Below are 13516 nucleotides of genomic sequence, written 5' to 3'. Positions count from 1 at the left end.
ATCACATTTGTAGAGATTCTCTCCAGTGTAAATTCTCTGGTGTTGTGTAAGGTTTTAACATTTGTTAAAGTCTTTTCCACATTCTTTACAATTGTAGGGTTTCTCTCCATAATGTATTCTTTTATGTCCAGAAAGGTATGAGTGCTTGTAAAATACTTTGCCACATTCTTGACATTTGTAGGGTTTCATTCCAAAATGAGTTCTTTGGTGCCTAGAAAGGATTGGGTACTGGTTAAAGGCTTTGCTGTATTCTTGACATTTGTAGGGACTCTCTCCAGAATGAATTCTTTGATGCCTAGAAACAATTGAGTGCTGGTTAAAGGCTTTGCCGCATTCTTCACATTTATAGGATTTCTCTCCAGTATGAATTCTCTTATGTATTGTAAGTACTGAGCCCAATTAAAAGGCTTTATCACAATCTTCACATTTGTAAGGTTACTCTCCAGTGCGAATTCTCTGATGTCATTTAGGTTTTTCAGCATTGATTAAAGGCTTTGCCACATTCTTCACATTTCTAGGTTTTCTCTTCAATATGACTTCTCTTGTGAGCTGTAAGATGTGAGCACTGGTTAAAAACTTTGTTATGACCTCAGAGGTTCCCAGCACGACTGTGTGCTTTGTAGCTTCGTGCTTCTCATTTTTCCCCTACCGCCACCCGGTCCCGCCCGGCTGCCCGCACGCACTTCACATCCTGCAGACGCCCGAGGTGCTCAGGCTGGGAGACTGAGACCCTGGGATCCGCACCAGTGTTCGCGGCGGCACTTGCAGAGATGGCCGGGAATAAGGCGTGTAAGGACGCACAAGCGAGCCCCGCATGCACTGAGCTGGAAGAGGAGTCTGCTGCTCAGCTCAGGAGACTGGGAGACAAACTGAATTTCCGGCAGAAACTTCTGAATCTGATAACCAAATTCTTCTGCTCAGGAACCTGACTGCAACAAAAACTTGTGCATAAGGGGACTCCTTCGAAAGGGAAGTTTCCCACAATAGGTGCAAGTGGTACAGATTTCATAAATTCGAAGAGAGGTCTCATTGCATGTAATTGAGAGGAGTGAAAAGGAGCATTCACTTGCTTGTGGATGCCTTTGAGAAGTGAAGATGGAATACCTCAGAAGAATTTCTGTGGGGGGGTTTTCATATGTCATTTTTGGGGATGTGAGAACATTGTAAAACTACTTTGTTTATTTGAAAACAACAATTTTTAGTTAGAGAATTATTCTGTTATTTTTGCTGAAGGTCATTGCCCAGCCTGGTATAAAAGGAGTTGAAAATAAGATTAAGGCTGAAAGAAATAGTTCAGTGTTGGTTTGTTTTTGTTTTTGTTTTGTTTTTTTTACTTTTCAGTGCCAACTCCAGAGCACTGTATACTATTTAGTTTATATATATATTGTCTTGTTAAAAGGACAAATTTCATTCTGAGAACACTGAATGTTATTGAATGTTGATTGCATAGGTCACTACATAATGTAAAATAAGTTAATTTGTTTTGATTCAAACTGTATTGATTCTGTTCAGATGACTTTCATTAAATGTGTTCCGTGGGGTTAATTGGAAAGTGGAAAACTGGAAGATTACTTTGAAAAAATTGGGTTTTATAGGAGGACTACTTGGTGCCAGTTAAAAGTCCTGCACATTGAACATAAAATGAGAAAAGAGGATTTGGGATAACTAGGGAAAATGAAAAAAATAGAATTTGACTTTTCAACTGATGCAGTTAAAAGGCCAGTACTCATTCTAAAGATGTTCCTAAAAACTAAAATACTAATCAGTGTGTATCCTATGAAAAGCGATCTTTTAAAAGAAATAACATTTTCATAATTAGAATATACTTTGATTTAAAAAGGGACAGATATGTCTTATTCACAATGAAAATCCCTTATAGACATACATGAAAATAATGGCATGATTGAATTTCAGCAGAAGTAACTTTATTTTATCTATTTATAATCAAAATATTGTTTCATTTGAAGATGTGTGTTACAGTTCCATTTTTGAGTTTTGAGACAAGGATTTTATAACTACTTGAATTTTTACAGTAAAAATAATATAGGGTATAGTCACTTTTTATGAAAACTTACCTCACATTTGTTTTTCTCAGTATTAAGGCTGTTTAGTTGGAAAGATGTTTTTTCTGCCAAGAGGTAGATATTCTGCCATATGGGTATTTATGGTCTATTTAAATGTATGTACACATATGAAAATTGGTATGTTGTCACTATAAAACTATTAAAAATTATCACCATTAAAAAAAAAAAAAGCTTTGTTACGTTCTTTGTATTTGTAGGGTTTTCTCTCCAGTATGAATTCTCCTATGTGTTGTAAAATCTGAGCATGATTTAAAGGCTTTGACACATTCCTTACACTTGTAACGCTTCTCTCCAGTATGAATTCTCGTATATGCTATAAAATCTGAGCACCAGTTAAAGGCTTTGCCACATTCCTCACATTTGAAAGGTTTTTCTTCAGTATGAATTCTCTTATGTGCTCCAAAAACTGAGCAACAGTTAATGCTTTGCCATATTCCTCACACTTGTAAGGTTTCTCTCCAGTGTGAATTCTCCTACATGCTGTAAGATGTGAAGACTGCTTAAAAGCTTTGTCAAATTATTCACATCTGTAGCGTTTCTCTCCAGCATGAATTCTCTTGTGTGCTGTAAGATATGAGCACCATTTAAAGGCTTTGCCACATTCCTCACATTTGTAGGGTTTCTCTCCAGTGTGAATTCTCTGATGTAGTTTACTTTTTGAGCACTGCTTAAAGGCTTTGCCACATTCCTTACATTTGTAAGGTTTCTCTCCAGTATTAACTCTCTTCTGCATTGTAAGATCTGAACACCAGTGAGAGGCTTTGCCAGGTTCCTCACATTTGTAAGGTTTCTCTCCAGTATGAATTCTCTTGTGTGCTGTGAGATATGAACACCATTTAAAGGCTTTCCCACATTCCTCACATTTGTAAGGTTTCTCTCCAGCATGAATTCTCTTATGTGCTGTACAACCTGAGCAGCAGTTAAAAGCTTTGCCACATTCCTCACATTGGTAAGGTTTCTCTCCAGTATGAATTCTCTTGTGTGCTGTGAGATATGAACACCATTTAAAGGCTTTCCCACATTCCTCACATTTGTAAGGTTTCTCTCCAGCATGAATTCTCTTATGTGCTGTACAACCTGAGCAGCAGTTAAAAGCTTTGCCACATTCCTCACATTGGTAAGCTTTCTCTCCAGTATGAATTCTCTTATGTGCTATAAAAGCTGAGAACTTGTTCAAGGATTAGCCACATTCCTCACATTTGTAGGGTTTCTCTCCAGCATGAGTTCTCTGATGTTTTGTAGGTATTGAGCCCCACTTAAAGGCTTTACCACATTCTTCACATTTGTAGGGTTTCTCTCCATTGTGAGTCCTCTGACATTCTTTCTCTAAAGTTTAAAAAAATTATTAAAATCTTTGCCACATTCTTTACACTTTTAGGGGTTTTTCTCCGCAATGAACTATGTAATTTCCTAGATTGGAACACTGAGGCATTTTTGCATGTATTCTATCTGTATGACTTTTTTACAGTATGAATTTCCTGACTAGGGAGAACTTCCACATATTCAATGCACGAGCTTCAAACATTGATGAAAGACTTTCTCACATTTCTTGCATTTGTACAGGGTCTCTGGATATTGAGCTTTTAGGCATATTATAGAGTATGAGTCTATATAGCATTCAAGGTCTTTTCATGTTCATTGTATTGATAATTTCACTCATCAGTATAATCACCTAGATAATTATTTAGTGTAAAATTTTGTAAAAAGAATTATCAAAATGTTCCTGAATATCTAATGTTTTCTCCAATTATTTAATCCCTGATAATGATCAAGCAATGATTATTGAATAAACATCTTACTATACTGATTCCAGTTGTGGATTTTGTCATGTGAAGGTAATGTTCATTGGTGGAAGAATAACAAAGTTTTAATGAAGGAGTCATCAAATTTATGACATTCATAAATATGCTCTTCAATTTTATATCTCTCCAGGAACATCTGGCTGAAAACATAATCCAAACATATACCCAAATTCCTGGATTTCTCTGGGTCTTTCAAAGGATTAGTTCTTCCTTCCATCAACAGGCGGTGCCGAAAAAAATGCAGACATAATTTAAATGTCATCCTGAATCAAGTGAAAATAAAGTAGAATTACTATGGCAGTACCAGCACTGCGGAACATATGGCATATATCATGGGAGTGAAACATGAAGGTATTTTAACAAGAAATACACAAAATATTTTTAGTAGAAAAATACAGAGGAATCCAGAAAAGGCTTATCTTGCCAACAGTTTGAAGAAGTTCCCAGAGTGCCTGGGAGGGAAGGGGGAGGACTGAATGGTGCTAAATTTCCTGTGAACAAAGCCTTCTCTGAAGGATGAAATGGGAGGCTGTTTGTCTTTTTCTTTCTTTTTATTTTGAGACAGAGTCTAACTATGTTGCCCTCAGTAGAGTTTCATGGCTTCATAGCTCATAGCAACCTCATATTCTTAGGCTTAAGTGATTCTCTTCCCTCTGCCTCCCAAGTAGCTGAGATTACAGGTGCAAACCACCATGCCCAGCTATTTTTTTTGTTATAATTGTCATTGTATTCTGGCAGGCCCAGGCTGTGTTTGAACACACTAGCTCTGATGTATGTGGTTGGCATCCTAGACACTGAGCTACAGAATCCTAGCCAGGAAGCTATTTGTCAATATCACAATCTTATTATAAATGAAAATAAATCAAAGAAACCAGGCAAGATAGTACAATGAATGTCAAAAGTATTCAAGTGACCTAAAGTGAAGATTTATGAAATAATTTTAATGTCTGTCCATAGCTAGGCATTGTGGTGGTTACCTATATTCTCTGTCCTATTGTCTGTCCATAGCTAGGTATTGTGGTGGTTACTTGGGAGGCTGAGGCAAGAGAATTGCTTAAGCAAAATAGTTGGAGGTTCCTGTAAGTTGTGATGCCACAGCACTTTACAGAGGGCAACATAGTGAGGATCTATCTCAATGAAATAAATAAATAAAAATACATAAATAAATAAACATGTAAAAAAATAAAGTATGTGTCTTATGAACATTCTATTATCTCAAAGAGAGCACCTGAAAACAAAATAAAAAAAGAAAAACAATGTACAAAGAAAATGAAGTTATTACAAGTAGATTAAAATGAACAAAAACTGCACAAAGTATGGAGCCGAAAAATTAAATAATGATTTTCAAAAATTCACTAGAAAGGGTCCAAAGCAGACTTGATGTGGTGGGTAAAACAATTCTGAAAACTTGCTAATAGTTCATTTGAAATTAAAAGGAAAGGCTTGGTGTCCATCTCTCTGTGGTCAGGGCACCAGCCACATACACCGGAGGTACTGGGTTCAAACCCAGCCTTGGCCTGCTAAAACAACATTGACAACTACAAAAAAAAAAAAATCCCAGCTGAACATTGTGGAGCGCATCTGTAGTCCCAGCTACTTATGAGACTGAGAAAGAAAATCACTTTAAGAGTTGGAGGTTGCTATGAGCTATGATGCCATGACACTCTATTGAGAGCACCATAGTGAGAATAAAAAAAAAAAGAACTTATTAAGCATGAATTCAATGAAGAAAAATGAAGAGATATTTAGAGACTTATTATCATCAAGCATGCTAAAATGTTTACCGTGGAAACTCTATAATGATAGAAGAGAGGAAAATAAGCAGGAAGATTACCTGAAGAACTATCTGATAAATTTCTAAAGTTAAGGGAGAAAATCACATAATTATTAAATAATCTCAACCTACTTTAACTAGAAACAACAAAAAGAAACCCAAATGAGAAACATATACTATCAAAAATTTAAAGTTACAAACAGGATCTTTAAATCAGCAAGAAAAATGTGACATGGCATGTTCAAGGGCACTCATACAAAATGATCAGTAGTATTTTTAGTGAACATTTTTACAGAACAAAAAGGTGTAGGATAATATATTCAAAATGATAAAAAAAATCTATCAAGCATTGACAACTCCAAAAAAAAACCAGAAAAAAACAAAATCAATTTCTAAAAAAATGTTCTATAATTATAGGCTAATAAAACAAGATGGTTATGTTGGCTCAGACCTGTAATCCTAGCACTTTGGAATGCCTGCACAGGTGGATCATATGAGCTTAAGAATTTGAGAGCAGCCCAATAAGAGTGAGACCCTGTCTGTAAAAATAAGCCAGGCACTGTGGTGGGGTTCCGGTGGTTTCTGCTACTTGGGTGGTTCAGGCAAGAGGATTGCTTGAACCTGAGTGTATGAGGTAGCTGTGAGCTATGATATTATGTTACTATAGTGATGGTGACAAAATGAGACTCTGTCTCAATTAAAAAATCAATTAATCAATAAAAATTAAAAAATAAAAAATTTCAATGATCAAAATAAAGCTTAATAATTTATACCTAGTCAGACTCCTGTAGCTCATTGGCTAGGGCCCCAAAACTTACACTTTGGATGGTGGGTTTGAACCTGGCCTGGGCCTGACAAACAACAATGACAGCTACAACAACAACAAAAAATAAATATCTGGGTGTAGTGGCAACTGTAGTCCTAGTTACTTGGGAGGCTGAGGAAAGAGAATCACTTAAGTTCAAGTGTTTGAGGTGACTCTGAGCTGGGATACCATGACATTTTACCAAGGGTAACATAGTGAGACTCTGCCTCAAAACAAAAAAAAATTATACCTAATAGGCATAGTCTAGAAATATTATAAATGTCACAGTTGTATAGCTCTTAAACATCAGAATTTTATGAATTCAGAAATTATATGAATTTCTACAGACTAAATTCTTCATATTGAAAAGTAAAATGGAGGAGGATTAAAGACGATGGCCAAGTAACAGCTTCCCTGCAACTGGGCATGGTGAGTCTGGGGAGATAAGACTCCAGGCATCTCAGGCTGGTGGGATCTGCCTATAATCATCCCTTTGAGGATACAGGGAGTCAGTGGAGGACTTCTGGACCCCAAGAGGAGGACATAAACAGTGGGAAACTGGCAAGTGGTTGCCTGTGTTTGATCGACCTAATCATGCTGGCAAACATAAGTACAAGCAGCAGCGAGACTGCAAACGAGAAAGGCCTTACCTGTGAACTGTTTTGGTGTTTTTGGACTTGGCACTCAGTTGAACTGCCTTGGGGAGAGCTTGAGCAGGAGTGCAGAGAAATTTGCGCATTGTCAGGGGCCCCAGACAGAGCCGCTGAGCTGGGGTACAGGGAGCCATTGTGAGAGAACTGCCCCAGAACCGCCCTCAGGGTCAAAGAGCAAGGATAGGGTGGGACCTAGTAATCTAGTGACTGAGAAGCCTAGGCAGGGACTCAGCTGCCTCACAGCCTTAACCCTCAGGGGCAGAGTGAGACCGTTTTGGCACACTGGAGGCTCAGGCTGTTGCCCTGGGTTGAGTGCCGTGGTGTCAAAGCTCATAGCAACCTTAAACTCCTGGGCTTGGTGCCACCCAGACCTCCATAAGATCTGCAAAATGACCCCGCCCCAACCAGGCCTCCGCATGCCCTGACCAGGAACTGCAAGAGCCGCACAACCCTGCGTCCTCCCTCCTGTGTCTTCCCAGCCTCCACACTGGCCTGCTTGTCTGGCCAGGGATACTCTTAGCTGTGTGCACTCTGGAGCCCTCCCTGCCTCTGTGTAGAGCCCTACACCTGGCCAGAGACAGCTGGAGCCTTGGGCTCTCTGTGCCAAACTCACTGGGCACCAGGCCCTCCCAGAACTGTGAGCACCACCTCCCACCCTATTGCTAGATCCGGGTGTGTCACACACCGGAGCTGCTTCCACAAACAGAACATCCCTAGCTTTAGCAGCCCCAGAGGAACTAAACATGGTCACTCCCTACAAAGATCCAGCAACAATAGAGTGATCCTCTGGGGTCTAACCTGGAAGAGACATCTCCCCAACTCTGAGGAGAGCCAGAGTCAACAGTGAAAATCAATCATGAGGTGAAATCAACAGAAAACTCTGGCAATATGAATAATCAGAGTAGATCAACTCCCCCAAGGATCAATGGGGCAGACACAACACACGATCCCATACGCAAACAAATAGCTGAGATGTCAGAAATCGAATTCAGAATCTGGATAGCAAATAAGATTGAATTAGAACTCCAGGCAGTAACCCAAAAGATATCTCAAGAATTCAACAAATTCAAAGACCAAATGACCAAACATTTTGACACATTGAGACAAAAATTTGCATCCCTCAAAGATCTGAGAAACCAGTAGAATCCCTCAGTAACAGAATGGAGCAAGCAGAAGAAAGGATTTCTGACATTGAAGACAAAGTTTTCAAATGCTCCTTAATTCTCAAAGAGTATGAGAAATGGAGGGCAAAAACAGATCACTCTCTCAGAGAGCTCTGCAATATATCGAAGAAAACCAATATTCGTCTTATAGGGGTCCCCAAAAGTGACGAAGTGGCTTCACAAGGCACAGAGTCTCTTCTCCATGAGATTATGAAGGAGAACTTTCCAGACATGCCAAGAGATTCTGAAATTCAGATAGCAGACAATTTCAGAACTCCAGCATGATTCAACCTGAATAAGACATCCCCCAGACACATCATAATCAATTTCACTAAAGTTAATATGAAGGAGAAAATTCTGAAAGCTGCCAGACGAAAGAAAACCATTACCTACAAGGGGAAGAACATTAGCATAACTGCAGATCTCTCTGCTGAAACCTTTCAAGCTAGAAGAGGATGGTCATCGACTTTCAATCTCCTAAAACAAAACAACTTTCAACCCAGGATCCTATACCCAGCTAAACTGACTTTGATTTATTACGGAAAAATTTAATACTTCAATGACATTCACGTGTTGAAGAAATTTGCCATAACTAAACCAGCTCTCCAGGATATTCTCAGAAATATTCTCCATAAAGACCACCGTAATACTCCACCACAAAAGTAAACTCACTCAGAAAATTTTGATCAAATTCCAACTTCCACAGTCACAAAAAAATGAAAAATGTCCACCAGACTCTCGAAAGGCTTATCAATATTCTCAATTAATGTGAATAGTTTAAACTGTCCTCTAGAGAGGCACAGCTTTGCTGACTGGATACAAAAACTCAAGCCAGATATCTGCTGCATACAAGAATCACATCTTACATTAAAAAACAAATATAGACTTAAGGTGAAGGGATGGTAATTTATATTCCAGGCAAATGGAAAGCAGAAAAAAGCAGGAATTGCAATCCTGTTCACAGACGCAATAGGCTTTAAACCAACCAAAATAATTAAGGATAGACACTTTATATTTGTTAAAGGTAATACTCAGTATGATGAGATCTCTATTATTAATATTTATGCACCCAACCACGACGCACATCAATTTATAAGAGAAACTCTAAGAGACATGAGCAACTAGATTTCATCCAGTTAAATAGAAGTTGGAAATATTAACACCCCTTTACAGTGCTGGATAGATCCTCCAAAAAGAAGCTAAGCAAAGAAATTTTAGATTTAAACTCAAACATTCAACAACTGGACATAACAGACATCTACAGAACATTTCATCGTAACCAAACTGAATACACATTCTTCTTATCAGACCATGAAACATACTCCAAAATCGACCATATCCTAGGCCACAAATCTAAACTCAGCAAATTTAAAAAAATAGAAATTATTTCTTGCATCTTTCAGACCATCATGGAATAAAAGTTGAACTCAATAACAACAGGAACCTGCATACCCATACAAGAGCATGGAAGCTAAACAACATTATGCTGAAGGATAGATGGGTTACAGACGAGATTAAGAAGGAAATCACCAAATTTTTGGAACAAAACAACAATCAATAGATGAACTACCAGAACCTCTGCGATACTGCAAAGGCAGTCCTAAGAGGGAAATTTATAACACTGCAGGCCTTCCTCAAGAAAACAGAAAGAGTGGAAGTTAATAACTTAATGGGACATCTCAAATAACTGGAGAAGGAAAAACACTCCAACCCCAAACCCAGCAGAAGAAAATAAATAACCAAAATCAGAGCAGAACTAAATGAAATTGAAAACAAAAGAATTATACAACAGATCGATAAATCCAAAAGTTGTTTTTTTTAAAAGATCAATAAAATAGATAAACTTTTGACCAACCTAACCAGGAAAAAAAGAGTAAAATATCTAATTTCATCAATCAGAAATGGTAATGATGAAATAACAACAGACCCGTCAGAAATTCAAAATATCCTTAATGAATACTACAAGAAACTCTACTCTCAGAAATGTGAAAATTTGAAAGAAATCGACCAATACCTGGATGTACGCCACCTACCAAGACTTAGCCAGAACGAAGTGGAAATGTTGAACAGGCCCATATCAAGTTCTGAAATAGCATCAACTATACAAAATCTTCCTAAAAAGAAAAGCCCAGGACCAGATGGCTTTACGTCAGAATTCTTCCAAACCTTTAAAAAAGAACTAGTACCTATACTACTAAACCTCTTCCAAAATATAGAAAGAAGGAATATTACCCAACACATTCTATGAAGCAAACATCACTTTGATCCCCAAAACAGGGAAAGACCCAACAAGAAAAGAAAATTATAGACCAATATCACTAATGAATATTGATGCTAAAATGCTCAATAAGATTCGAACAAACAGAATCCAACAACACATCAAAAAAATTATACACCATGGCCAAGTGGGATTTATCCAAGTGTCTCAAGGCTGGTTCAATATACGTAAATCTATAAATGTAATTCAGCACATAAACACACTAAAAAATAAGGAACATACGATTCTCTCAATTGATGCAGGAAAAGCTTTTGATAATATCCAGCATCCCTTCATGATCAGAACACATAAGAAACATGGCATAGAAGGGACATTTCTTAAACTAATAGAGGTCATCTACAGGAAACCCACAGCCAATATCGTATTGAATGGAGTTAAATTGAAATCATTTCCACTTAGATCAGGAACCACACAAGGTTGCCCCTTGTCTCCATTGCTCTTTAACATTGTCATGGAAGTTTTAGCCATTGCAATGAGGGAAGAAAAGGTGATCAAGGGTATCCACATAGGGTCAGAAGAGATCAAACTTTCACTCTTTGCAGATGATATGATCGTATATCTGGAAAACATTAGGGACTCTACTACAAAACTTTTAGAAGTGATCAAGGAATACCACAATGTCTCAGGCTACAAAATCAACACCCATAAATCTGTAGCCTTTATATATACCAACAATAACCAAGGTGAAAAAACAGTCAAAAACTCTATTCCTTTCACAGTAGTGCAAAAGAAGATGAAATATTTGCTAGTATATCTAACAAAGAATGTGAAAGATCTCTATAAAGAAAACTATGAAACTTTAAAAAATGAAATAGCTGAAGATGTTAACAGATGGAAAAATATACTATGCTCATGTCTGGGAAGAATAAACATTGTTAAAATGTCCATACTACCCCAAGCAATATATAATTTTAATGCAATTCCTATTAAAGCTCCATTGTCATAATTTAAAGATCTTGAAAAAAAAATACTTCGTTTTATATGGAATCAGAAAAAACCTCCAATAGCCAAAACATTACTCAGCAATAAAAACAAAGCAGGAGGAATCACGCTACCAGACCTGAAAGTGTACTATAAATCGATAGTGATCAAAACAGCATGGTACTGGCACAAGAGCAGAGAAGTAGATGTCTGGAACAGAATAGAGAACCAAGAGATGAATCAAGCTACTTACCGTTATTTGATCTTTTTTTTTGTTTTTGGCCGGGGCTAGGTTTGAATTCGCCACCTCTGGCATATGGGACCGGCGCCCTACTCCTTCAGCCACATGCGCCGCCCATGTTATTTGATCTTTGCCAAGCAAATTAAAACATTCAGTGGGAAAAGATTCCCTATTTCACAAATGGTGCTGGGTGAACTGCCTAGCAACCTGTAGAAGATTGAAACACTTTTCACCATTAACTAAGATAGACTCTCACTGGATAAAAGATTTAAACTTAAGACATGAAACTATAAAAATACTTGAAGTGCAGGGAAAACTCTTGAAGGAATCGTCCTGGGTGAATATTTTATGAGGAGGACTCCCCAGGCAATTGAAGCAGTATCAAAAGTACACTACTGGAACCTGATCAAACTAAAAAGCTTCTGCACAGCCAAGAACATAGTAAGTAAAGCAAGCACACAGCCCTCAGTATGAGAGAAAATATTTGCAGGTTATACCTCCGATAAAGGTCTAATAACCAGAATCCACAGAGAAATCAAACGTATTAGTAAGAAAAGAACACGTGACCCCATCCCAGGGTGCGCAAGGGACTTGAAGAGAAACTTCTCTAGAGAAGACAGACGTACAATTTACAAACACATAAAAAAAAGCTCTTCATCCTTAATCATCAGAGAAATGCAAATCAAAACTACTTTGAGATATAACCCAACTCCAGTAAGAATAGCCCACATAACAATATCCCAAAACCAAAGATGTTAGGCATGGATGTGAAGAAAAGGGCACACTTCTAAACTACTGGTGGGAATGCACATTAATATGTTCCTTCTGGAAGGATGTTTGGAGAATACTTAGAGACCTAAAAATAGACCTGCTGTTCAATCTTATAATTCCTTTACTAGGTTTATACCCAGAAGATCAAAAGTCACAATATAACAAAGACATCTGTACCAGAATGTTTATTGCAGCCCAATTCATACTTGCTAAGTCATGGAAGAAGCCCAAGTGTCCATCAACCCACGAATGGACTAGCAAATTGTGGTACATGTATACCATGGAATATTTTGTAGCCTTAAAGAAAGATGGAGACTTTACCTCTTTCATGTTTATATGGATGGAGCTCAAACATATTCTTCTTAGCAAAGTATCTCAGGAATGGAAGAAAAAGTATCCAATGTACTTGGCTCTACTATGAAGCTAAATTATGGCTTTCACATGAAGGGTATAACCCAACTATAGCACAGGACTATGGGAAAAGAGCCAAGGAAGGGAAAGGGAGGGGGGTGGTTATGGTGGAGGGAGGATAATAGGTGGGGCCTCCTCCATGGTGCATCTTAGAATGGGTACAGGCAAAACTTACTAAAGGCAGAATACAAATGCCTACACACAGTAACTAAGAAAATGCCATGAAGGCTACGTTGAACAGTTCGATGAGAATATTTCAGATTGTATATAAAACCCGCATATTGTACCCCTTGATTGCACTAATGTACACAGCTATGATTTAACAATAAATATAAATATATTTAAAAAAAGAAGACATAAGACAAGTAAAATACTAGCCACACAGTGATGTGAATGTATAGAATTACATACACTGCTATAGTTAATGAAATTATATGTATACATATATATTCTGTGACATCATAATGATGGTGAACAAAAATAGTTTTAATTCTGCAATAGATTTGAAAAGATTAAATCTTTTTATTTATTTATTCATTTTTTTAATTTTTTTGTTTAGACAGTGTCTCACTGTATCACCCTCGGGTAGAGTGCCATGACATCACATGGCTCA

The 13516-nt window shown here is 37.6% G+C and overlaps 1 protein-coding gene across 1 annotated transcript; it reads left to right on the top strand.

The window, feature by feature from the left end:
- The first annotated feature begins 770 nt into the window (after positions 1–770).
- On the top strand, positions 771–1007 carry LOC128572750 (phorbol-12-myristate-13-acetate-induced protein 1-like). Its single transcript, XM_053572808.1, has one exon. It carries the CDS (start codon positions 771–773, stop codon positions 927–929), a length of 159 nt encoding a protein of 52 aa, XP_053428783.1. The 3' UTR covers positions 930–1007.
- Positions 1008–13516: the final 12509 nt, after the last annotated feature.

Source organism: Nycticebus coucang, chromosome 20, assembly GCF_027406575.1.
Source record: "Nycticebus coucang isolate mNycCou1 chromosome 20, mNycCou1.pri, whole genome shotgun sequence".
NCBI lineage: Eukaryota > Metazoa > Chordata > Mammalia > Primates > Lorisidae > Nycticebus > Nycticebus coucang.
The sequence above is the reverse complement of the archived record's forward strand: the minus strand, read 5'-3'. Positions and strand labels throughout refer to the sequence as shown.

Excerpts from the sequence above, each read along its gene's own strand:
- LOC128572750 (XM_053572808.1), top strand. The coding sequence starts at position 771 with ATGGCCGGGAATAAGGCGTGTAAGGACGCACAAGCGAGCCCCGCATGC.